This window comes from Amblyraja radiata, chromosome 2 (genome assembly GCF_010909765.2).
Source record: "Amblyraja radiata isolate CabotCenter1 chromosome 2, sAmbRad1.1.pri, whole genome shotgun sequence".
Lineage (NCBI taxonomy): Eukaryota > Metazoa > Chordata > Chondrichthyes > Rajiformes > Rajidae > Amblyraja > Amblyraja radiata.
Genome location: NC_045957.1, coordinates 20,962,876 through 20,990,871, shown reverse-complemented (window position 1 = coordinate 20,990,871; position 27,996 = coordinate 20,962,876). Strand labels below are relative to the sequence as shown.

The following is a 27,996-nucleotide window of genomic DNA, read 5'->3' as shown; positions in this document are numbered from 1 at the left end:
AAGTTTGCTTGGCAATAATAATAGATGATAATTAATGAGAAAGGCTCTGAATGAGAGATTGACAATTGCAGCCACTTCCATGCCTGGTCTAAACACTTTGCTGTTAATAACATTGATAACAATGCAGAAAAAAATAGTGTTTTAATATAAAAATATTGTTCATATGAACATATGTCTGGAACAAAATTGATACTGTTAAATTGATCTGGAGAATCAGATGGGGAAACAAATGGGTATTAATGCAGAGGAATGAAAACAATTGTTGCAGAAATGTGGAACACACATGATGAATGGGAATTTAATTCAGTAACATCAATTGACCAACCATCTATGCAAGGACTAGCTTGCTAATTAAAACAATATAAATGTAACACTCAAGTATGTATATAAAGTAGAGTGAAGGAAGAAAGAAATGGATGATGATGAAGGAATCAGCTTTATTCAGGGTGAATGGTAACTTTTACAAGGTGCTCTATATACCCAAGCACATTGATTCTTAAAACAAATTATAAGAGGCGAGCGAACTGAAACATGTATAATTGGGACAGGGCTGGACAAATTGGTTGCTGAGCGGATGTTTTTCCTGTAATAAATTAGGACTGTGGCAATAACAAATTGCTTCATTCAGAGCTGTGATCATTCACTACCACTGAGGGCTGTCGTGATCAATTAGCCAAGTACATTTTGGAAGACGATAGATAGGTTTCTAGATGCAATTGTGATTTGGGGAGAGAGCATGAATATGACATTCAGATGGATAATCAACCATGATCATGTTGAATGCTGGAGAAGGCTCGAAGGAGCAATGGTCTACTCCTGCTCTTACTTTCTATATTTCCATGTTTCGATTTGCAAATATTTTTAAAGGCTTTGCTTTAATTGTAAAGTTGTTAACCTTGCACTTCTTGCAAGTAGCCACTTTTTGAAGAGCATGAATCGTGGATTCTTGTTATAGCACTATCACAATTGTAGCCCCTTAAAATCTCTTCCACTGAAATTGTTGAATTTACCAAGCAAACTTAATTCTAGCATTTATTTCAAGAGGGCTTGTATGCAAAAACAGGGATGTTTGTTGAGGTTCTATAAGGTGCTGGTAAGGCCGCATTTGGAATAATGTGAGCAATTAGACAGATGGCACAATGGGCTAAGTGTTCGGCTGGCAAACTGAAGGTGGCCGGTTCGAATCCTGCTTGGAGTGTGTACTGTCGTTGTGTCCTTGGGCAAGACACTTCGCCTACCTTTGCCTGGGACTAGAGACGGAAATTAGCTCCTGATTGGCTACAATCTCGCATATTTATATGCAAATGTTCATTAATATGCACTGTCCCTATAAACAAATTATTATTATTATTATTATTATTAATTATGGGCACCATATCTGTAGGATGTGCTGGCTCAAGAGGGTCCAGAGGAGATTTACAAGAATGATCCCAGGAATGAGTAGGTTAACCTATGCTGAGCGTTTGTCGTCATTGGGCCTGTACTCGCTGGAGTTCAGAAGAAAGAGGGAGAACCTAATTGAAACATACAGAATAGTGAAAGGCTTGGATAGAGTGGATGTGGAGTGGATGTGTCCACTAGTGGAAGAGTCTAGGACTAGAGGTCATAGCCTCAGAATTAAAGGACATTCTTTTTGGAAGGAGATGAGAAGAAATTTGTTTTGTCAGAGGGTGGTGAATCTGTGGAATTCTTAGCCACAGAAGGCTGCAGAGGCCAAGTCAGTGGATATTTTCTATTTTCAAGGCGGAGATAGATAGATTCTTGATTAATCCAGGTGTCAGAGGTTATGGGGACAAGGCAGGAGAATGGGGTTCAGAGGGAGAGATAGATCAGGGAGGATTGAATGGCAGAGTAGACTTGATGGGCCGAATGGACCATTATAATATCAAAATAATTTTACAGTGTCAGTCTGATAAATATTTTGTGTCTATTTCTGTCCATGGAAAAAAAAAAGAGAGAGAGAGAGAGAGAGAGAGAGAGAGAGCGGGAGAGGGAGAGGGAGAGAGAGAGAGTATATAATAAGAAACAATATAATAAAAATGTCAGGTTGTTGTGTTAATCCTAGCCAGATTGGAAAGATTAGGACTTTAAAATCGGGTAAAGACTTCAGGGCTGCTGGGATATTTGGTCAATTTGAATGTGCTCTTTGTGGAACTGGAATAAGCTGCAGAGTGGTGCCAGTCTGTCCAGAGCCCAAGCTGCAGGAAGGGAATAGGAACTTCTGAAGACCCTGTCAATTAGGTGTTCGAGTTAGATATTTGTAATTGTTTAGAGTGTAGTACTGTGAGAATCTTAGTTGTGGTTCGATCAGGGACTGTGCTCTTTCGGAATGGAAATGGGAACTGCTGCAGACCCTGTCAATTAGGTGCAAAATGCATAGAATGGATTGGATGACTGCAAACCATACTACATAGCCATTCAATATGATCATGGCTGATCATCCAACACAGTATCCTGTACCTGCCTTCTCTCCATACCCCCTGATCCCTTTAGCCACAAGGGCCACATCTAACTCCCTCTTAAATATAGCCAATGAACTGGCCTCAACTACCTTCTGTGGCCGAGAATTCCACAGATTCACCACTCTCTGAGTGAAAAATGTTTTCCTCATCTCGGTCCTAAAAGATTTCCCCCTTATCCTTAAACTGTGACCCCTTGTTCTGGACTTCCCCAACATCGGGAACAATCTTCCTGCATCTAGCCTGTCCAACCCCTTAAGAATTTTGTAAGTTTCTATAAGATCCCCCCTCAATCTTCTAAATTCTAGTGAGTACAAACCAAGTCTATCCAGTCTTTCTTCATATGAAAGTTCTGACATCCCAGGAATCAGTTTGGTGAATCTTCTCTGTACTCCCTCTATGGCAAGAATGTCTTTCCTCAGATTAGACCAAAACTGTATGCAATACTCCAGGTGTGGTCTCACCAAGACCCGGAACAACTGCAGTAGAACCTCCCTGCTCCTATACTCAAATCCTTTTGCTATGAATGCTAACATGCCATTCGCCTTCTTCACTGCCTGCTGCACCTGCATGCCTACTTTTAATGGCTGGTGTATCACTTTTAATGACTGGTGTACCATGACACCCAGGTCTCGTTGCATCTCCCCTTTTCCTAATCGGCCACCATTCAGATAACAGTCTACTTTCCTGTTTTTGCCACCAAAGTGGATAACCTCACATTTATCCGCATTATACTGCATCTGCCATGCATTTTCCCACTCATTCAGCCTATCCAAGTCACCTTGCAGCCTCCTAGCATCCTCCTCACAGCTATCACTGCCCCCCAGCTTCTTGTCATCCGCAAACTTGGAGATGTTGAATTCAATTCCCTCGTCCAAATCATTAATATATATCGTAAATAGCTGGGGTCCCAGCACTGAGCCTTGCGGTACCCCACTAGTCACTGCCTGCCATTGTGAAAAGGACCCGTTTACTCCTACTCTTTGCTTCCTGTCTGCCAGCCAGTTCTCTATCCACATCAATACTAAACCCCCAATACCGTGTGCTTTAAGTTTGTATACTAATCTCTTATGTGGGACCTTGTCAAAAGCCTTCTGAAAGTCCAGATATAACACATCCACTGGTTCTCCTTTATCCACTCTACTAGTTACATCCCCGAAAAATTCTATAAGATTCGTCAGACATGATTTACCTTTCATAAATCCATGCTGACTTTGTCCAATGATTTCATCACTTTCCAAATGTGCTGCTATCCCATCTTTAATAACTGATTCTAGCAGTTTCCCCACTACCGACGTTAGACTAACTGGTCTGTCATTCCCCGTTTTCTCTCTCCCTCCCTTTTTAAAAAGTGGGGTTACATTAGCTACCCTCCAATCCTCAGGAACTACTCCAGAATCTAAAGAGTTTTGAAAAATTATCACTAATGCATCCACTATTTCTGGGGCTACTTCCTTAAGTACTCTGGGATGCAGTCTATCTGGCCCTGGGGATTTATCGGCCTTTAATCCATTCAATTTACCTAACACCACTTCCTGGCTAACCTGGATTTCACTCAGTTCCTCCATCTCATTTGACCCCCGGTCCCCTGCTATTTCCGGAAGATTATTTATGTCTTCCTTAGTGAAGACAAAACCAAAGTAGTTATTCAATTGGTCTGCCATGTCCTTGTTCCCCATGATCAATTCACCTGTTTCTGAATGCAAGGGACCTACATTTGTTTTAACTAATCTTTTTCTCTTCACATATCTATAAACACTTTTGCAGTCAGTTTTTATGTTCCCTGCCAGTTTTCTTTCATAATCTATTTTCCCTTTCCTAATTAAGCCCTTTGTCCTCCTCTGCTGGTCTCTGAATTTCTCCCAGTCCTCTGGTTGGCTGCTTTTCTGGCTAATTTGTATGCTTCATCTTTTGTTTTGATACTATCCCTGATTTCCCTTGATATCCATGGATGCACTACCTTCCCTGATTTATTTTTTTGCCAAACTGGGATGAACAATTGTTGTAGTTCATCCATGCAGTCATTAAATGCCTTCCATTGCATATCCACCGTCAACCCATTAAGAATCAATTGCCAGTCAATCTTGGCCAATTCACGTCTCATACCCTCAAAGTTACCTTTCTTTAAGTTCAGGACCCTTGTTTCTGAATTAACAATGTCACTCTCCATCCTAATGAAGAACTCAACCATATTATGGTCACCTTGTCCTTGTACATTGCACCTTGTACTACACCTTGTAAATAATGTTGCAAAGCTTTATGTTATTGAATGTTGATTGGATGAGGTATTGAGTCTTGTCTGGTTTTCTTGTAGATCAGGGTAAATGTTGCAAGGTTCGATTCCTCCGAGAAACACTGTTTGAATACAATGTATTAGCCACTGTATTATTGGGTTAGGGAAATGTCTGTTATGTATGGGGTTAATCGATATCAGTAATTGTATTGTAAAGAGACCACCCCCATGTGGTTCGGCCCCTCGAGGTCCAGGAACCTATAAAAGTAAGCTACCACGAGGTCCAGCGTCGATCTTCTGGGAGAGCGCTTAGGACTGCGTGACCTTCTGGAGTGTTTCTGTTTGAGCGAGGCCTAGAGGACTTGATCAGGCAGATACAAGGATCAAACCCGCGGTGGTTAGGTATAGTAATTGAACTGTAATTGTGTTTTGTCAAAATAAAGATTAGTTGCGCAAGTGCTTGGTTCAGTGATTTTTGGCTGAAACTAGACTGGGGGGGAAGCTTAGAACGAGCTATTTACAGTTGGAACATATGCTACAAGGATACCAAAATTAAAGGAATAGATAGTGGTTTGAGGAAGTGCCGAGGTAGTTGTGGAAATTGGTGTATTGATAGCTGAAAGGTCTGGTGTTCTGTTGCATTATACAACTTTACATGCCCACAGCTGACCCAAGGTCACTTTCATGTCTATCTTTTCATCACCAATCATTGCTGCGTTGTCAGCTATTTATATGTACCTGCGCCTCAGTTGCTTTTGCTGGGGTATCCTTTGAAAAGTATTACGCAGTTAATGCCTATTGATCTTATCCATTCTTTGTCCATAATGCACCACTTTACAACATAAAGACATCTAATCTATTCTGAGTGTAGGCAATTCCACGGAGAGTATCGGCGTACTACTAATAACGCAGGGATTAGTGGCATTTGTTCCCTTTTCCATAAGAATCCTGTTTAGAGTTAACCTCTGTGACGTTAATTACACCAAGCCCAGATACACCCAGTAGGGGGGCACGAGCCCCATGCTAGTATTTGTCTGCTTGATTTTTAACCTGAGAAAAACTCACTGCTGATATTTAAAATCATTAACACAAACATCGCTGCATACTTTCAGCTTAATTTAACTGCAGAATGTGCCTTAGGTGGAAAGTCTCGATTGCAATACCATTCCAAATGGGCAGAAACATATAGAATGATATATTTTTCCCTTTTTTGGGTTTCAGAAGGTTTCTGCTAAAATATCACTATGTTGGTGACATTATATTACATGGTACTGCAGGAATGATTTAAATATTCAGATGTATTTGCTCGTTGTTGAAAGAAGAAGAATCAAAGCTTCTGTTACCTAGGAAATAAAGGATCAGCTGATGTCAATTGGGCAAGCTGTTTCTTCCATTGACGTTTGTACATAAGCTTAATTTAGCTCATTAGATCTTTATTAATTAGCACTACCTCACGCACAATGGAGCATCTATCCCCTTCACTTAAGTTGAGCAAATTTCATGCTGGATAAAAGGCTGGTTTTGCGATGATGGAGAGAATCAGTCGCATCAAGCATACCGATTGAAGCAGCATCAAACCATTCATGCAGTCTTTCATCTTTTTATTTTAAACAGGAGTGAAGAGCAATATAAGAGAAAAATGTAGTCAACAAATGCTGGAAGCCTCTTCCACACTTCTGGCATCAATATGTACAAAACAAAGATATGCACATTCGCATAGGAACCCAGCATAGCAAACTGTGGCAGAGCAGGGCACTTTATAAAATATATATAAGAGCAGAATTAGGCCATTCGGCTCATCGAGTCTACTCAACCATTCAATCATGGCTGATCTATTTTTCCCTCTCAACCCCATTCTCCAGCCTTCTTCCCATAATGTTTGACACCCTTACTAATTAAGAACCTATCAATCTCCACTTTAAAAAAACATAATGTCTTGGACTCCACAGCTAACTGTGGCAATGAATTCCACAGATTCACCACCCTCTCATTACAGAAATTCATTATAATCTCCATTCTAAGGGTACATCCTGTTATTCCGAGGCTGTGTCCTCTGGTTCGAGACTCTCCTGTTACTGGAAACATATTTCCATGTCCACTATATCTAGGCCTTTCATGGATATTGTCTTTGTGGTGTATTTTAATTCTCATATTTCCTCCTGACATAGAAAGAGGGTGTTCCATGTTACCTACTCTATCTTGTATACCATCAATACCCCCTTGATTGTCCTACCAGTCACCGACACAAGGGGTCTAATTAACCTAACCAGGAAACCAGTCCTTCTTCAGGATGTGGGAAGAAGCTGGAGCACCTTTAGTCAGAACTGAAACTGGATTACTGGAACTTTGAGACAACAGAACTACCTGAACTATTAAGCTGTCCTAAATGTGAAGTCAACTGTGAAGAGGTTCACCGATGACACCAAAATCGTCAGTGCAGTTAATAGGGAAGAATGTTATAGGCAGCAAGAAGATATTAATAGACTGATCACATGAGCACAAAAGTGCCAAATGGAACTCAAGGATATGTGAAATGATGCATTTGGCCAGTGTATGAAAAACACAGGGATAAATGATATTGATACATGATATACCAAGGTACACATCTTGGATTCCAATTTCCATAGATCCCTGAAGAGAGCAGAACTGTTAGAAAAGTTTGCTACAAAAGCACATGGGATACTTGCCCAATGGACAAAACTAGTACGGTCATGCTGGAACTTTGTAAAACATAAACAATAACAGAAAACAACACTCAGCATGCCATTCAGTGTCTGCCTTCAGATGTGTCAGTTGAAATTGCAGTCATTCATTAGTTTAGCTTAGTTTAGAGATACAGCGCAGAAACAGGCCCCTTTCCGCACCGACCAGCGATCCCTGCACAATAACATTTTCCCACACACACTAGGGACAATTTACATTTATACCAAGCCAATTAACCTTCAAACCTGGACGTCTTTGGAGTGTGGGAGGAAACCAAAGATCTCGGAGAAAACCCATGCAGGTCAAGGGGAGAACGTACAAACTCCGTACAAACAGCACCCATCGTCAGGATCGAACCCGGGTCTCTGGTGCTGTAAGGCAGTAGCTCACTGCTGTTCCACCGTGCCACAGTCTCACCTTTTCAGAAACATTCTCTTTGTTCTATCCATCCCTCCACTGTCTTCTCTGGTATCTGTTGCCTAAAACTAATTTTTTTTTTCTTTAACAGTTTTAATGAAGAGCCTTTGATCTGAAAAGTTATCTTTTTTTTCTCTTTCCATTGACCTCCTGAGTGTTTCCAGCAGTTGTGTAAGAAGGAACTGCAGATGCTGGTTTACACCGAAGATAGACACAAAATGCTGGAGTAACTCAACAGGTCAGGCAGCATCTTTGGAGAAAAGGCATTTTGGGTCGAGATGCTTCACCAGATTGAGAGTCATGGAGGAGGAAACTAGAGGTATGGGAAGGTAGAGAACAAAGCAGAGGCTGCATCGATGGCACAGGAAATGTGGAGCCCACAATGGTCCATTGTTGGCTGGGGACAAGGTGATAATGAAGGAATACAAACGGTGAAATTAACAAGAGGACTATGGTGAGGGAGGAATGGAGAGAGAGAGGGAATGTAAGAGTTACTTTCCTGGATATTCTGTTTTCATTTCAGATTTGCAGCATCTGAGTTTTGATTTTCAGTTACTGTGTTAAACAGTGTTAGGCCACAGCCAGAGAACAGTGTAAAGTTCTGTTTGTCATAATATAGGAATACTGTGATAACTTTTTAGATGGTACAGAGGAGGTTAACACAGAGGTTTCCAGACATGGAGAATTAAGTTATTGGGAGAGATTTAGCAATTAGATTTAGGTCATTTTCTTTGGGATAAAGAGGCCAAAGGAGGAGTGATGTGTAAACAATTATGAAAGACCTCAACAGGGTGAACAGGAATGATCTATTTCTTTCAGCAGAAATATTTATAAATAAGAGACATAGAAAGTATTAATTGGTGGAAGGATTAAAGGTCGAGTTACCTTTTTCCCCACTCAGTGAGTAATGGGACTTTGAATGTAATGTTTGAAAGTGTGGTAAAGGCAGATGCATCAAACAAATGTAAAAGATGGCTGGATTAAACTTGAAAAGACATAACTTAAATTGTCTTTGAGCAAGAGTAGGGTAGTAAGAATAGTCTAAATGTCTTCTGGTATATTGGCACAAAAATGATCGTTTAAATAGCCATCTGTGCTGTAAATGTTTTATGATTCTCGGCATTATATTGACATTATGATAGAGGTAATGTATTCCAGCAACATTAAATGTCCAGCATCATTTGAAGAAATGTCCAGCTTAGTCTGAAAAAGGGTCTCGACCCACAACGTCACCCATTCCTTCTCTCCAGAGATGCTGCTGTCCTGCTAAGTTACTCCAGCATTTTGTATCTACCTTCGGATTAAACCAGCAGCTGCAGTTCCTTCCTATACATAATTTGAGACCTACCTTGGCTTAAAATATATTAGTTAGGGGACATTTCTGTGTCTCCACGAGACGTTTGTCCATGTTAAACAATTTGATAACTACACCTAGCAGGTGACAAATGCTATACTTCACCACATTGAGACTTGTAATACTTCAACCCAAAGCAGAAAAAAAACAGATGGAGTTACAAATGCATTTCTTTGGAAATTACCACTGCCCAGGATACACGATTGTATTAACTGCATCAACAATACTTTTTGAACTGATGTCATAAAGGACCATTTTATGAAATTCATCATGATATATGTGAATCAATAGATCTATAATCACAGTGTGAAGATCACATATCCATGTTTCCCATGGAATGTGCATGATTCTTTAATCCTTCACAATTCAAACTCCAGGGGAAAAAACACTGAAAGGTTGGCTTCCAATTGTTTCATAGCATGAATCATTCATGTTTTTTTTTTTTTACAAAGCAAATCTACAAGGTGTTGCAAATATGTACAGGTCAATTTATGAACAAACTCTTATTTCAACAAAGATCAAATTAAGATATATTATGATTCAATGACCTATGTCATAAATGCTCTGGTGAAATTATCTTAATAGCTACATTAATAACTACATTAATAGCTACCTTTCTCATCTGATCTCATCTTGATGTTAGATATGTATACACACTTTTGATATGGTTAGCAGGCCTAACCCTACACTGAAGCCTCGTCAACTGGGTGGAATATTTCAGAAGAACTGGATTAGTTAAACAACAAACAATAGACCACACGAATAAGCAGATTATTTTTGTGTTTAAAGTCTATAATGAATGTATTATTGCAAGCATCAGTCTTGGGATATAGACCTTTTAAGTAATTGAGTAAGTAAAGGTAAATTAAATGTAATGTGGAGAAATGTGTAGTAATCGTTTGGTAAGGAAAGAGAAAACCTTGTAAAGTCTGGAAATGTTGATGTTCAGGTGTTTTATTTCTGGTACAGGGGTGACAGAATTAACAAGTAGGCATAGAAAATAAAGAATGAGTGAACCTTTCTAATGAAAAGGTTTTCTCCAGAAATGCTGACCCACTGAGTTACTCCAGCTTTTTCTGTCTATTTTCGGTTTAAACCAGCATCTGCAGTTCCTTCCTAAACATGATTACAATCAAGCTGTCCACAGTGTACAGATAACGGATAAAGGGTATAATATTTATCTGATAGTCAGATAGAGTCCGATTAAAGATAGTTCAAAGGTTTCCATTGAGGAAGATGGGAGGTCAGGACTGCCCTCTAGCTGGTGAGAGAGGACCTTTCAGCTGCCTGGTGGCAGTTGGGAAGAAACTGTCCCTGAATCTGAAGTTATGTCTTTTCAAACTTCTGTACCTCTTTCCTGATGGGAGAGGGGAGAAGAGTGAGTGACCAGCGTGAGTCTGGTCCTTCATTATTCTGGTGGCCTTGCCAAAGCAGCATGAAATGTAGATTGAGTCAATGGTAAGGAGGTTGCTTTGGGTGATGGTCTGATCTACGTCATAACTGTCTGCAATTTATTTTGGCCTTGCATGCAGCTGTTTCCAAACCAGGCTGGAACGTATCCCATAAGATGCTTTTTACGACGCATCTGTAGAAGTTGGAGGGGGATGTTGGGGACTACAAGACTAACGCCTGGAACAGAGGATTCTTCCAGGGAAAAAAATGACTTGAACAGCTCTATTTCCCCTGATAAATGGGAGGTAACCCCAATGAAGCATATACATTTGATTGATCAATAGAAAGATACGGCCCTTTGGGCCTTAGAATCCACAATGATCAATGATCATCTGTTCACACTAATTCTATATTATAATACTTTTGTATCCACTCTTTACCCACTAGGGCCAATTTACAGGGGCCAATTAACCTACAAATCCATATGTCTTTTGGGTATGGGAGAAAACCGGAGGAAACTTGCATGATCATAGGGAGAGCGTGCAAAGTCTATGCAGACCGCATCTGAGCTCAAAATTTAACATGGGTCTCTGGTGCCGTGAGACAGCTGCTTTTCCATCTGTACCATTGTGCTGACAATTTTCAAAAAGTAGATGCCATATTTTTTGCAAAATACATTCTTCAAGGATTTTACCCTTATAGGAGAGTCCGGAACACAGAATAAGGGATGGATTAATTCTTTGGATGCTCCGGTTTCCATCCAGGGACGTATAGGTTTGTAGGTTAATAGGTTTGGTATAAATGTAATGAAAGAAAAAATGTAAGTTGGACTGAAATTAGAAGAAGTTTCTTCATCCACTAGGTTGAGAATCTTTGAAATTCTCGATGCTGAGATGTATGGATCTTGACGTTAGGCAAGTGAAGGAAGGAAATAAAGATTTGTGAAGATTCAGTGCGAGAAGATAAACTGAAGTTGGAGATCAGAGATACTTTCATTGATGCAGAGAAAGCCTGATGAATGGAATGGCGCACTCTACCTCCTAATTCAAGTCCTTAGATTCTTGTATCTGCTCTGCATAATTAATGCACATTGATCTTCATTGCTCTTTTTTTTGCCTCACTTTGAGACACAAAGGTACACCAACTACTCAAAGTAAAATTAACTCCATGAAGTCAGTGTTGATATTTATGCAGGGTTCACCAGCGAGTGTGCTTTCTCCCCTTTTTACATTGAAGATATGGCAGTAAAAAAAATCATACAAAATATCTCAAGCCGATTCTGCTGATTTTCCCAAGTTTTTTTTAACCAAATCTTTGATACTCCCAAGCAAAAAGAATGAGCATTATTTCAGACCACCTACTGCAGCTTATTTTACTCTAGATCAAGGGCTCCCAACCTGGGCTAAATTTACCCAGGAGGTAAACTTCACCTACCAGGGGGTAAATGTGTTGATTCTGGATTTGCACATATTTCTTTCTCATTGACTGACTGTGTTTGGTTCTGGTATACCAATATCTGCTCATCATTAGTTGTTCATAAATATGTGAAATAACATTGTTATGTGCTAACAAAAGTTGCCAGGGGTAAACAGGATGAAAAAGGTTGGGAACCCCTGCTCTAGATGCTTTGACTCTTTTCCCTACCCTCTGTTTATCATTTGATTAATTATTTTCCTTTCTCCCAATCGATCACTGCATAGGTTTCCAATATCTTGAAGTATCTGCCAGTAAGAGGTGTTATATATACAGTATATTATACGTCCCTGTATTGTAAGGGTCTAATAGACCATGTTAGCTAAACTTGAGTTGTTAGCTAAATTAGCAGCATAGCATTCCAAACCCTTCGAAAACAAGTAGATGTTTTCGAAGATGTTCCCAAACAAGTCTGGGAATGTCTGGCTTTGCTGAGCAAAACACTGCAATAGTTGGGCGGACCACCTGCCACAAGAAGTGCAGAAATGGTGCGCACAACCAGCTAAGTGTGGCACGGCATGATTAGATGGGCCAATGATTGGCTCACGGAGGGGGGTATGGCATGGTCTGAATAGGTGAGAAACACCATAAAGGACCATGCCTGGTGCCCAACCAGAGCGGGGAGAACCCCATCCCCGGACGATGTGGGCGAACGGTGCCAGGAGATCGACAACAGGTTGACACCTGGGGGCGCGCTTTGCTGTGTACTCGGGGTTTCGAGAGTGCATACGCAGACACGCGAGTCTATGTTCTTTATTAGGTAGTGTAATAAAATATTTAGTGCTACAAACTCTGTTGTCCGAATCCGGTGATTTATTGAACACAACAATCCCCAACACCACCCTCTTGCCAGGACATTTCTATCTTTAATATGGAACAATCTCTATATTATTTGTGGAATTTTATCTAAAACCATATTATTGTCAAGTTTTTTTCTGGCTCTTTTGTACCATTTACCTGTTTTGACTTGGACTCTACGATATACCGACAGCCCTTTGAGAAGAATATCCCCGTTGTGTTTCTGGCTAGTATTCAATGTGATTGATCATTCTCTCAGTAAGGTACTTGAGGTCTTAGAACATAGACCACAGAACAGTACAGGAACTTCAGCCCACAATGGTTGTGCCAAACATGATGCCAAGTTAAACTGAACTCTTCTGCTTGTACTAAAGCTCATATGTTATAGGAGCAGGATTAGGCCATTCAATTATGGCTGATCTATCCTTCTCACTCAACCCCATTCTCCTGCCTTCTCCCAATAATCCTTGACACCCTTACTAATCAGGAATCTGTCAACCTCAGCCTGATGGCCAATAAATGCTGATATTGATGGCCACTTTCACTCACCCGAAATAAGTTCAAAATAACTGTGCGCTTTTGATGCCTTGGTCTCAGCTTAATTGCCACAGCATGCATCCTGTGCCTATTAGAACAGGTGATATTGCAAATAAGCAGAGTTGTCATATTTTCGGTCCGGTTTAAACTTTGCACCGCACACGCTTTGGTCCAGGTGCCTTCATAACAGGCAATTAAAATTCTTCTCGTTTTTCCTCATCCTTCTCCCAATCTAATGTTCACACGTCTCAAGGATTCGCGCAATCGCAATATTGTCTATGGCTTAACCTCGTTTAAAAACAACCGCTGATCACCGGATCCAAGCACTGCGTTACCAGGTCTGGCTACATTTATTTATGGGTCGAAAACCAGCTGGACTCGGAGGCATGATCTGCAATGTATACTCGCGCCGTTGCAACGTGCAGAATTGTCAGATTTACAAATATTCTCTACCAGGCACTGAATCATTGCGCGCATCTTCCGTGTGTTGATTTCCAGTTGGACTACACATTGCAAAATTGTACATGGTATTCAAATAAAATGCACGCAGTTGTGTTTCTGAGATGCACAGTTGACTCCACAGAAATGAACAATTGTCACCTGGTTAAAAGATAGATCGGCGCGATGAATGAAGAATGCATTTGCTCGTGGCAGTAAGCCATCGTTTGATACAAAGCAAAAGCCTCGCCTGGATGCCAGCGGATGTAACTTGGTGGTCCTCTCAAAAGCAAGTAGCTGATGCAGATTGTGGCGCTTGACAGGATTAAAGTGCCGCTAAATTAATCGGGTAAACGCAACAGCCAGTGGAATACTGATTACGAATCCAAGTAGTTCTCCATAGGTAATAGCCGTAACGCTTTTTAATATTCCGCTTGACCAGGCAAACCCAAGTGAGAATGGCTCTACACACGGAGTAAACAGGCCACCAGAACGGAGTTTAATGTTAAACTCGAAAGGAACGAGATACATTAAAATTGGGAGATAAATACGATTGTACAAGTTTAGACTGACTTCCAGCTGGCCCGTGCCTTCAGAACTTTGTTTCTATTATTTTAAAGTGTTAATTTTTTTAACATAAAATGCTCCCGCAAACTTGAATCGCCCCTCCAAATTTCGGTTAAGTTCAAGTGATCAAGTTGGACATTCCATAATACAATACTCACCTAAAAAGCGGGGTGTAATCATTAAAATGTCTTAAAGTGGTTGTTAAGGAAGACTCGAGCAAAAACGAGCCTCGAATGGGGGTTTCAATTTTTTACAGGTTAGATGCCATCTAATCCCGTAATTGAACTCCCGTGCTTTGTTTGTCGGCGGTGCACAAGGAACAGATGCTTTCGTTTATTCAATAGATGGAAGGTGCAAATGAATTCAGTGATTGGCAGTAGAAACCAAGGTGATGTGGTTTAGTTAATGGCCCGTGATCAACTCTCCCTGGTACAACGCGCTCTTGATTTAAAGCGGACTGCGATTTGTTTAAAATAATGCAAAAGTAATTTTTTTTTGGGTGCTCACGGTCTGTCACTCCCTCCCCCCTCCCCCCCCATTGGAGACATACCAACGCGACCGGGATCTACAACTCTAAAGTCTGCCTTTTTGCTTTTTCCTGCACTAGGGAGATGAGCTCAATGCGGCTACAACCGAATGTCCGATTTGCGTTGCGCCCGAGTCTCACTGGTGTAAAGGCGCTAGGATTGTGAACACTAGCCAGCCCATAAAGACGAATCGCCGAGAGAGTTCGCACCTGGAAACCCAGACGAGAGCACGGAAGCTGGCATCTGCAGTCTGCAGCCTGACAGCGGCCGTGGAGATGAGAGGGGGGGATGCCTGCCCCAGTTGCACTTGCTCTCCAGGGATCTGGTTCCTCAGCTCCCTTTCTGCCTCTGTGAGATGGTATTTTGGCGGCGGGGGGATTTCCTGGTATCCATGCTCGTGTTTCCATGGGTTGGATACGATGTGTTAGACGCAGTCGCTGCAAGGACGGGGTAGATGCTGAGATATTTCCCATATTAACTCCCAGAGCAACACACTGTGGATAGACGGCGCTGCTCTGCGAGATCTCTCATACCGTGCCGAACTGGTTCCTTCCTTTGAATTGCTGCCAAAAAAAATCCATCCGAAGGAAACGAGGAAAGCAAATGCATGTGTTTTTCTTAAGTCTTTCTATATGCGTATACATATATTAAGAGAGAGGGGCGCCAATCGCCGTTGACAGACGTTATCGGGACCCCTGAAGGAGAGAAAGGAGCGAGAGGAATGCACTGAACTCGACTCAGTCCCTGGACTACAAGGCAGCAGCACCTCAGAGCGTCCAGCGAGAGCCCATCTCGGGAGAGAGCGGGGTAGAGAGAGAACAAGCGAGCGAGCGGGTGGCTCCAATGCCAGCCTTCTGATCTCGCCCAGTCGCCACCAGTCCTGCTGCGTGTTTGTGTGCGTTTTTACCCTTCCAGGATGGATCCTGCCCTCCGGACTTACCGATCTGGACTGTTCGTCTGGGTGTTTTGGTGTTCTCTAGGCCGGCTTGGGATGCCGCTGCTGTTGCTACTGTGGGGCTGGTGCCCCTTCTCGGCTCCGGCGTTCAAGAATACCGGCATCAGGCTGGAAGCCGACTCCAAGCTGCCTATCATGGGACTGATGCCCATCAACAAGGCGCTGGCGGCGGAGAGTATCTCGGAAGGCATCTTACCTGCCGTTCAGCTCGCCACAGAGCACGTCCACAGCAAATTCTTGCCAAACACCAGCAGACTGGTCTTGGAATGGTACGACTCCGAGGTATTTAACACGGTTATTTTATTTGCGAAGCTGTCGTTTAAAAAAATAAAAAAATCGTTCTCTGATTTCTCCAATCTGTTTACAAATTTCCACGTAGAATATTCCAAATTATCTGGGCTGTGGTTCCTGTTTTGGAAATGTGAATGCCGACGTGTACGCTTATCTTTAACGTATTCACACAGTGCCAAGTATTAATTGTGAATTGAATTGTGGTGTTTTGCACAATGCGCAATGTGTGAATGATTTAACCCTTTAACGGGTGTCGGTGGGGTTTATTGTGGCTGTTCGGTTCGTTTGACAGGTCGTGGCGTGATTGGGGTTTAATGTTCCGTGACCCACTTTGCCAATGTGCCGGGACCTGTGGAGAATCCTTGTGCATTAAGTGCGAGGAATGGGACTAGCTGCGTGTGTTTGTGTGTTCTCTCCCCCCACCTCCCCATGCGCCGAACAGGAGCGGGTCCCTGAAGCCATTGCATGTATCTGGTCGCTCTCTCTCTCTCTCTCTGTGTCTGTCGAACTGCTGGAGACCTGTTCCCGCTGTGAACGGCTCCCTCGGTGAAGCGACATAGCGATGGAGCCGTCACCATTCACTGTCACAAGCCCACGGAGCGGGGTAGCCGCACATGGTTGATCCAAGCCCCCGCTGTAGCTCTCTCTCTGTCGCCGAGATATGGGGCATAGGTGACAACTTACCACGCATCATACATAGAGAGGAAAAAATATCCACGACTACTTTGAGACCTTGTTCAAATAGTACACTTTTTTTTAAATCAATCCTAAAGCGGGTTGACGCTCATTGTCGCTCCGTTCTCTGGAAGTTTTGTTTATCTATTTGTTTGTCATCTCCTTTATTAATCGCACGCAATGCCTATTTGTTTGCCACTGTGGAATGAACGGGGCGGGGACGGATCGGGGACTGACTGAAGAAATACCTGAAGATGGCAGCAGTTTCACATCGAGCGCCGCTCATGTTTCCCGAGGCACTTTGTGTGCGGAGCTGGGGCGGGGGGGGCAGGCAGGCAGTAACCCGTCCCTGCCACAGGCATTGGGCACAGAGCCATCTCTCAGCATCAGCCAGCGGTCTCCCTCCCCGCACTGACGGCCAGCGAGCGGGCCGGGAGGAGGGCTAGACGTTTGGAAAATAAATGTTTACTAAATTAATTCTAGCATTCTTTTCTGAATGGGTTTTTGTGTTTTTGATGTATTCGGGGAGGTTGATGTACAAATTCATCTTGTGTAGTTGGAAGCAAGGGTGTTTGCCAATGATTCCGAATGGCAGCGTTGCCAGTAAACTAACTCTCCTGAATGGGCATCCTGAAGGTCACATGGAAAAGGGTGCAGGTTGTTCCTCTAAATGTTGATAGCGACAGGTAGTTGACAGAAGTCCCGCTCCCACGGGCTATCCAGATAGTTCATTGATGGTGGAAGTGAAAGGCTATTGGGCCCCTCTTAGTTCCTGCATCCAGAGTTTTCCTAATAGCCCCACAAAAGCACCCACTCGCTACATTCATTAGAACTCCGCCATCCGTGATTGAATGGTGGAGTAGACTTGATGGGCCGAATGGCTTAATTTGCTCCTAGAAATTATGAATTTATGAATGGATGTCTCTTAGACATTCATAATGTCAGGTTGTACACTTGCTTGTGCCACTTAACAGCTCATTCTGAGTGGTAATTGCTTAAAAAATAAATAAATAAATAAACCAGTGATCTGGTAATGGCTTAAACCTATGTTACTTGTTCAGCTTTGAGTTTCAAATGTAATGGGTTAACTTTCTTGATACCACCAACTGTTTTCTAAGATCTTTATTGATTAAGATGGAGGTGAAAAATAAACAAGATTTCCTAATATTTCTGCAAAACTCAGCTAAGATTCAAAGGATCATCCTTGTCATTTCTCTCAGCCCTACAAAGCTTGAATGACTCTTGGTGAGCATGAATGGGCCGATTATCATTTTGATGTTTGACCATACAGTTTAATAATTTCTTCTATTTTTGCGCTCTAGTTTAGCATCTTATTAGCTTTGTTCGAAAAGGATTAATGCAGGGTCTCGACCCAAAATTTGGACCATTATTTTGCCTCCAGAGATGCAGCTTGGCCCACTGCTTTCATCCAGCAACTCTATTTGCTCAAGTTTCCAGTACCTGTGGTTTCTTAGGTCTCCATTATGTTAGAGTTGCTGATTGATATTCCTCTTTGATTATCTGTATTTCAAATTCAATTCACAATGGTTCTTTGACCTCTTTCACTTTATCCATGTCAAAGGAAATAAGTAAATGCTGCATTCAAAAATGCAGAGGGATTAAATTCTTCCGGCATTAGCATTACCCATGCAGTAACGTCTTGGACGGTATTCATCATAATGTAGCATATGTCCAGTTTTAACATTTCTTCAATGTTTCCTTATGATAGTTGGTCCAAGGCAGGAAACTAAAGTGGCTAGACAAACCCACACAATGAGAGGGAGAACACTCAAACCTTGCATGTCAGCACCAGGGATCAACTTAGAGACAGCAACTCTACGACTACATGGACCTGACATGGAGCGTGAACACCTCTGCGCTGCTGAAAAAGGTCCAGCAGAGACTGCACTTCCTGAGGGTGCTCAGGAAGAACAACATCAACCAGAGACTGCTGCTGTCCTTTTATCGGTGCTCCATAGAGAGCATCCTAACATACTTTGTATGCGTGTGGTACACCAGCTGCACAGCGGCTAAGAGGAAAGCGCTCCAGAGGGCTATTGACAATGCCCAGAAGATTGTCGGCTGCCCTCTCCTCACCTTGGAGGACCTACACAGTTCCCACTGTCTCAAGAAATCCCAGAACATTATAAAGGACATTTCCCACCCCGGACACTCCCTGTTTGAACTGTTGCCGTCAGGCAGACGGTACAGATCAATGAGGACAAGGACAAACAGACTCAAAAACAGTTTTTATCCCACAGCAATAACTACACTTAATATAGCCACCAAATGAGCGCAGGTGCGCTACATACCAAAGGGATCGTGCAATCGACAGAAGAATGTATGGTTGTGTGTTTATGCTTGGTTTTTTCATGTTATTTCTTTTAGTTGTTTATTTCAGATATTTCTCTTTTACGTATCGTTAGCTTTTAGATAATGTGTGAATGGTGCACTGACTGGTTGGCATTTTTAATTTTGTTGTACATGTTTACATGTTATAATGACAATAACCTATTATTATGCTATTATTATTACACCACTGTGTTACTCTGCCAGTTTTCTAACTATATATTTAATTTTCTGCTTTTTGCATAATTGTTGTCTGCTACCATCTTGAATTTGAAACAAAGAATTTTCAGCCGATCAGGCAGCATATGTGGAGAAAGATAAACACTATTTTTCAAATCTATAATCTTTCATTCAAAGTGAGAAAGGGTAGAAATTGAACCTGTTAATTTGTTGAGAAGGTGTAAACAAACTGATTGTCTGTGCTAGGGTACAGATCGAAAAAGTTTAAATGCTGCAATTTAAGGACAGCACAATGACGCGTTTGATAGAGCTGCTGCCTCACAGGACCAGAACTGGAAGCAATCCTGAACTGGGATGTTGACTGTGTGAAGTTTGCACATTCCCTCTGTGACCAGGTGGGTTTCATCTAGATGCTCCAGTTTCCCCCCCACATCCCAAAACCGGGGTTAGTAGGTTAATTGCCCCCAGTGTGTAGGGAGTGGATGCCAAAGTGGGATAACATAGAAATGTTGTGAATGGGTGGCCAATGTTCAGCATGGACTCAATGGGCTGAAGGGCTTGTTTCCATGTTGTATCTTTCAATCAATGAATTAGTGGTGGTGCTGGCTGAGCGAGGGTGGGGTATGTTCACGTGGAGCTTCCTCCAATACTACTAACTTAATTTGGAAGGCATCGGGTTTTCTGCAGACACATAATCTGGATATGAATTTAATTGTTTTGTTTCAGGACATATGACAGTAAAAGACTATTGGAATGTCATGTCATACTCGTGTAAACCTAGACAACTTATGGGGATTTAATGATGGGACTTAGCATGGGCAAGTAAAATACAGTAGATTGCCATTCTGCTGATTACCATTGCATATTCTTTGCTGACATGGTCAATGTGACCAATTGTTGTAGAACATGTTGGCTGCAGATAATGATGTCAAAAGGCAGCTATGTGATCGCCATCTCCAACTCGATTGATTGGACACCATTGATCTCTATCTGCTATCAGATTGAATGTATATTCCCTCCTCTAATGGTCCCTGCTCACTCTCCCTGTAGGAGAATGGCCAGATCTTAAGTGACTGAAATAAAAGCTACACATTTGAGGAAACTGACAGGGAAGAAGAATCTGATTGTTTGAGGAATAGTGGTATTTGGGGAAATAGTGACGAGGATTTCGTAGCTATATCTAAGCACTGTTGCCATTACGAGGCAAGAGGTTTGTGAGTAATGGAGACCAGAAACTGCAGATGCACGATCAGCAGGTCAGGAACATCTGTGGAGGGAAATGGACAGATGACATTTTGTGTTGGGAACCTTGCTGAGTCTGAATTTTGAGTTGTTGCATGAAAGAATAAGTCTAACACAGCAACATTGGTGTGGTTGAGTTTATTACGACCATGGTCAACTTTTCTGAATTTCACTGGACCACTAAAGCATTTCCCGTACTGAATCTAGAAGGCTCAAAGCTTGAATTGCTGTTCCCATCCACTTCAGACATGCCACCTTTGTCAAATCAGCAGATGTGTTCTCTTTTATTCCACTAGAAGTGTACTTGTATGCCATTTCTCACTGCACTGACAGATTGCTGGTGAATCTTGCTGCAGCAGTGCCCAATCATCAAAGCACTTGATCTTCAGAACAATGTAACTTCTAATGTAATTCTGCATCAACATTAGAGACTGACTGTGTGATACTAGACCGCAGTAGCTCTGATTAGCGGCATTCAAGATCAAACATATTACTATTTCAATGGAGAGGTTCTGTGGTAGTTGTACAATGCAACTTACTATTGTAGAGCCATAGAGTCTTGCAGTGTGGAAACGGACCCTTCGGCCAAACTTGCCCACTCTGGTCAATATGTCCCATCTACACAAGTCGCACCTTCCTGCATTTGGCCCATATCCCTCTAAACCATGTACCTGTCTAATTGTTCTTAAACGCTGCAATAGTCCCTGCCTCAGCTACCTCCTCTGGCGGCTGGTTCCATACACCTACCTCCCTTTGCATGGAGAAAGTTACCCCTTGGGTTCCTATTGAATCTTTCTCCCCTTACCTCAAACTTATGTACATTCATTATTTCCCCTACTCTGCACATCTACCCAACCCATTCCTCTTATTAGTACATTGAGTTTCATCATCAAACTTCCACTTGCCTGGGGGTCATTGTGGAGGAAATTGACTCCAATCTTTCCTGCAAACTAACTACACATAATAAGCAGTGCTTTCACACCATGGCAAATGTGAATATCAAGGCCCAGTCTAACAAAATTGCATTGTAGGAAACATGTTTATGAATAAAAAGATCAACATTATTTGATATAAACCTCGCAGATCAATTATAGTTGTGATTTATGGAGCAAGTACATTGTCCTGCAGAACATGGATGGGGTGTTTAAGCAGGATAATTGAAAAGAACAAAAATGCTTGGAAATATATTGAATGAGCCATCACGTGATTTATTCTAATGCCAATAAATGCACTTTTGATTCATTGTGCTTGGTTAATGCTTAATGCTTTGACAGTTTGGAGCCAACCAGAATTGCAAGATAGCACCAACATTTAGTGCAAATATATGAAACCTTTGTAATTAAAAGTATAATGTTGTTTAGTACTAAGGTTTGGAACCTAGTCATATTATTTCAACCAGAGGAAAAGTATGTATTTTTAAATTATTTTCAAATTATACATGTAAATTTAACATAATAAGATTGTGTACAAGTCCATCATTGAAAGGTATACTTGGGATGGAGAGAGAGTAATGAAGGTTCAGAGGATTCATTGCTGGAATAAAATGTTTGTGATATGAAGAGAAATTAAGCAGACTTGGTATATGCTCAGCTCAATGGAAGAGGCAAGATGTGGGCTGTGGCTATTCAATAAAATCCCTGAGTATATTCAATACAGATTTCTGGATACACAAGAAACTGCAGATGTTGGAATATTAAGCAAAGCGAAAAGTGCTTGAGGAACTCAACACACCAGCCAGCACCTGAAGAAGGGTCCTGAGCCAAAACATTGTTTGTCCATTCCCTCTACAGATTTATGAATATGTATTAAGGAAATCATATAGGATTAGTGCAGGAAACAGCAATGAAGTAGAATATCAGCATTTATCTTATTTAGAATATATATGGGCTCAAATGGCCCTCTCCTGTCCGTGTTACAGTTTAATCAAGATTCAAAAATATGGATATCATTTTAGGAAGCAGTCTCTAGTTTATAATTGGAGCAAGGTTTATCTGTAGAGTTAATCTAATATGCTATTTAATTGTCAGTTTTGCAGAATTTCACAAATGTAGGATCTACAGGGAGGAGAGCTTTCCTTCATTTTAAATTTCAATCAAAAGCATAAATACAATGTAAAGATAACTTTTACAGATTTGCCACAGGTAGTGAGTGGAGGAAATCCATAATGCTCGAGTTATCCGAGTGGAAGGACGTGTACATTACGTGTTATATTCGTGCAGTCCGTTTATTTACTTAATGGTTTGATAAATATAATTCTATGAAAAAATTCCTTCATCATCCAATTAAATAAACATGTAAACCATTTTGTGGAAGCTATGAAAGTAATTTCAATCCTTCACAACGGGTGATTTGGATGAGAGTGAAAGTAAAATTGAAACAAAAATAGAAAGTGTAGATTGGTTATTGCATGTGAACCAATCAGAGTAGAATACATCAACAACCCCACCTTACTGTAGGATTCATACTAACAGCCACTTCCTACACTGGTCAGTCTTGGAAGCGGTAACGATGAACTAACAACTAACTACCTGTTGTACCGCTATAATATGGGTACTGAGTAAAGATGATCTTGAACTCCAGATTGTGCAGTTTGCTTATTTACATGGTGTCTGAAGTGAGATGTGTGTTCGGCTAGACGGCGCGATCGTTCCGTAGGAACAAAGTCAATGCTAAGAACCGTAAATTCGTCCCGTTCATAGGGGTGTCGTTCGTTGGATGCCCGTGGTGTGCGAGAGAGGGCGTCAGCAACGAGCATGTCTTTACCCATTTTGTAAACAATTTTGAAGTCGAATCGCTCGAGCTGCATCATCATACGCTGCAGACGTGCAGGTGCTGCGTGGATATGTTTATTGAGGATTCAGAACAGAAGGATCGAGAATCTTACCAGCTATGTGAAGGAGTAAATGCACAGTTGACTCCTCATATGAGTTAATTGGATCATCCTCGGGGGCAGAGTTGAGCTGGTCTTGAGAAGCAGGAATTGTTTGGTTTTGATGCAACAGGTGCAGATTAGATGCTGAACTGGTCAGAAGAGGGATGTGTGTTCGGTTAGACGGGGCAATCGTTCCGTAGGTACAAAGTCAATGCTGAGAACCGTAAATTTGTCCCGTTCGTAGGGGTGTCGTACGTTGGATGTCTGTGATACACGAGAGAGGGAGTCAGCAGCGAGCATGTCTTTACTGTACGAACAACCTCCACCAGCACTGCCCTGGACATCGCTGGTGGCAGACATTTTCGAGTACCATTATCTAGTCCAGGTCGACTCCTATTCTAACTGGTTCGAACATGATTTACTGCCCTCTATCACATCAGAGATGGTCATTCTAAAGCTACAGAAACACTTCTCCACATTCGGCGCACCTGTCTGCTTGCAGACAGACAACGGAAGACAGTTTACCAGTCGTGCCTTCAAACACTTTGCTAACCGATTTTGCTAGCATTTTGTGTTTATCTTTAGTGAGGGATTTTTATTCTACTGAGATTGGAGTTTGAAATAATTTAGGATTAAAATTAGCCATTAGAATAATTTGTGAGTAAGTAGAACTGTGGCACAGAGGGCAGTTGTTGGGCCCATCCATTTGTATGAGTTGAAACAGAGCTATCCAACTAACCCCACTTTCTTGAAGAAAGGTCTCGACATGAAACATCAATTATTTTCTCCAGGGATGCTGCTTGAACCGCTGGGTTACTCCAGCATTTTGTGTCCCACTTACCAGCTCTGCTCCATTTGCCTTGTTGCTCATGCAACTACAGGTGCATATCTCCGCACATTTTCAATGCAGAGTTTTTGTCTGTACTCTCCTTTTACAGAGGCAGAACCATAGAGGGATGAAAAACCCACCCAAACCTGCAATAATCATTTAATTAAATAGTTAAAATCTTTCTTCCTTGATTATACACCTCTTTGCTTATGGAACAAAGTCCTCCATGTTAGCTCTCTCTCCAGTCTCCTTGTAATTCTATATATTTCCATTAAATGTCTCTGAAATCTTCATATCAAAAGGAAAGCCTCAGTTTGTCTATATTTTCCTTGTGGCTTAATTCACTGAATATCCATTTGTTGAATAATGAATGAAGTGAACACTCTTATGGTCACATATGGAAGAAGTGACATTTGGAGAATGATTCACTGCTTTGTGAATCTTCTGACAGACTCATCAAGGATGGAATTGCACAACAGCTTGGGTTAGATAAAAGGTACTTACTCATTTATCCATACTGCAAGGCATGGGACTTGTTTAAAGATGGTAGAATACCATTGTAATGTGATTTGTCTCCAAATGTCTATGTATGTAAAGGATTACTTTTAAAATAGATTTTTATGTTTCACTCTGCACTGCCTTAAAATAAACCCACCTTTCTGTTCTGTTTTCAGCTGAATATGACATTAATGAGACATTGGTGCTGGCAGCAAATATTAGACAATGCTAGTTCACAATCCACATGTGAATACCAATGAAGTCCCAAAGTAGGGCACAAATAATAGGAAACTGGGACACCAATTTGCCCTTGATGCATGTAACAATGTATCCAAAGGCTGTAACAGAATTAATGTATTTTATTAAAAAGTTGAATATTTCCACCATTCAAAATAATAAATGTAGTATTTTTGTCATTAAAACAGATTTATTCAATTTATTCAAACTGCACTAGCTTTAAAGTCTCACTCAGTTGAGCCAGTTACTAAGCGGAGTGAGGAGCACAGATATGGGACCTTTTAACCCACCATGCCCATCATCGACCGCCTTTCCACACTAATCTCATGCACCAGCACTCAGTCTATAGCTTACTAGGCTTTGGGGAGTTTGCACCATGAATTAAAATTGTTTATCTCCCTGCATTTGTGAAAGTTTCCAATGATTTGATTACATAGCAGTATCAATATTCGATACCACAATTACTTCAAGAGTGCTGGTTTCAGAGTCATTTTGCAGCTCGCCATTCAGGCCTTCACATGATGAATAGCTTGGTCTCGGTATGTTTTGTGTTGAAATGTAAAGCGCAAGCTTTGTTTTCCGCTCGAGAGGACGAGCCACGTTCCATGCCACCTAATGAAGGTTGCTACATCAAAGTTATCATTTCCTCGGCCCTGGATCCAGCCTCGGCGCAAGACCCTCTTTGTTTGTGCACAAAATAAAGCATTCACTTCAAACATCAAGGGCACATAATATGTATGGTTCAAAGTCGAAAATAAACGACAAGTCTTCGGATTTAGTGATATGCAGTACACATTGTAAGGGATAGACACAAAATGAAGTTGCTCCAGCATTTTGTGTCTATCTTTGGTTTAAACCAGCATCTACAGTTCCTCCCTACATACATTGTAAGAGGATTGCTCCACTCGGGCTTCTAGTTGGTCTCAGCTGCCACTACAGTTTGTTGTGCCAGGCCCAAAACCAAAGCAATTGTTCGAGTTTAGCGCTGCAGTACCCAACCTTCTCCAGGTTCTGTACACTTACTTCCATCTCTGGCTTTTGGTCCTTTCAGACATTAAAAAAAAACTTTGTTACATTTTTGAACTTTTGAACAACTGATTACAGAACTCTTTCTATATTGGGAGTAGGAAATAATGCTCTGAACCTTATTTTATTGATGAGCACAAATTTATATCCACCAAGTGCCACGTCATCACCAACAAAGGCTCTGACTTTTCCAATTGGGATTTCAGAGTTCTTGTACAGTTCCTCACCTCTGCCAGTTTTTTTCTTTGCCTTTCTAGCAAAGAGAGATCTAGTTTCCCCAGACACTCCTCAGAATTATGACTCTGCTATGCTCTTTTGCCATTCCGTTAATGACTTTCCGAGAGTAGAATATTCAGAACTCCAGGGCATTCTGAATGCAGATTGACTAAGGATTTTGTACTGATTTAACATGTCTTTAGTTTGGCATTCAATGTGCTTCTTTCTAATGCCCAGGGTCCAGCAGTCAGCTTCCAAATAATAAACATTATCAACTTGCCCTTCTGCTTCTGAAGGTTTCTCTATTCCTATTTAAATTTTCTCCACTGTGCGCATTTTCCCTAACTAAGAAGCTGTTGCTTTTGATTTTCAATTCTGAAAAAGCACCATATGCCACCCACTAATATACAGATTGAACTCCTCATCAGTAGCTGACTGCAATTTTAATTGTGTGCAATTGTGTCAATTTTGAGCTGCTACTTCGTAGTGCCAGAAATCCTGCTACTATAAATTGTCAGTAGTGTGCAGCTATAAAATAGTACCAAATAGTTGATGGGGACATGGAATAAAAAAATGAGGCTTGGTGTAATGGGTGGATGGTGGTCAACATGGACATGGTGGATTCCTTGTTCCATTGCCTTAGTTTAGAGATGCAGCGTGGAAACAGGCGTCCCCGCCGACAAATGATCGCCCGTATACTCGTCTAACCTACATACAAGGGACAATTTACAGAAGTCAATCAACTTACAAACCTGCACGTTTTAGAATGTGGGAAGAAACCGGAGCACCCAGAGAAAATCCACGTAGTCAAAGGGAGAAGGTACAAACTCCGTACAGACAGCACCCATTATCAGGATTGAATCCGGGACTCTGGTGCTGTAAGGCAGCAAAGCTACCGCTGTGTCACTGTTCCATCCTTATTTCTCTGTGACTTGAACAGAGAAAAGTTAGGATCATGCTACTGAAATGGAAATGATAGAAAGAGGATGCAGAACCTGTGAAGGGCCAAATGGACGTGTAATTTATTTCCCTGAAAGGCCAGAAATGGTGTTCTCGTGTCTCGACCATAAGTCCGAGTGAGATACACTCATTGCTACTTGTGCTGTTTGTACTGTGGACGGGAGCGTGCTGTGCGTTCAAATACTGCTCTTTCTGCTGGAACTGGATATTGTCGACATATGATGCTAATGCTGTGTTTTCTGTATGGAGGAAGGGTAATGTCTTTAGCAACAATAACCTTTGGTGCATTGAGATTTGGCAGCGCTTTTTTATTCATGTGTTTTGGTCGTACTCGTACTCTTCACTTTTATTTTCCTTCTGACACTTAAGGACAGCCTTCAGCCCATTGAGTCTAGATGGGTTCTCACCCCATATCCATATGTCCCATCTCTCCCTTTACTTCCTTGCAACTTGTACGGCATATATTAATATCCAGAAGCCCATTGCTTATTCTGTTCTCCCTCAACTTGGGCGGCAGGCAGAGTGGCGCAGCCGTAGAGTTGCTGCCTTCCAGCGCTTGCAACGGCGGAGACCCGAGTTTGATCCAAACTACGGGATGCTGTCTGTATGGAGTTTGTACGTTCTCCCGTGATGGCGTGGGTTTTCTCCTTGATTTTCGGTTTCATCCCACACTCCAAAGATGTATATATATATATATAGGTTAATTGATTTGGTGTACAGTATGTGTAAATTGTCCCTAGTGTGTGTAAGATAGAGTTATTGGAAACA

The 27,996-nt window shown here is 41.6% G+C and overlaps 1 protein-coding gene and 1 long non-coding RNA gene across 2 annotated transcripts in view; one reads left to right on the top strand and one right to left on the bottom strand.

Annotated features, from left to right (window-relative positions):
* Positions 1-12,867, bottom strand: part of LOC116986965 — a 30,286-nt gene extending 17,419 nt beyond the window's left edge. Inside the window, exon 1 of the long non-coding RNA XR_004415606.1 lies at positions 12,856-12,867. This is a non-coding gene — a long non-coding RNA (uncharacterized LOC116986965). The remainder of the gene's footprint in view (positions 1-12,855) is intronic.
* A 2,081-nt stretch (positions 12,868-14,948) lies between these two features.
* The window catches only part of gabbr2 (gamma-aminobutyric acid type B receptor subunit 2), a 759,033-nt gene continuing 745,985 nt past the window's right edge, over positions 14,949-27,996 (top strand). Inside the window, exon 1 of the mRNA XM_033042801.1 lies at positions 14,949-16,135. Coding sequence (XP_032898692.1) covers positions 15,815-16,135 — 321 coding nt within the window. The 5' untranslated portion in view covers positions 14,949-15,814. The remainder of the gene's footprint in view (positions 16,136-27,996) is intronic.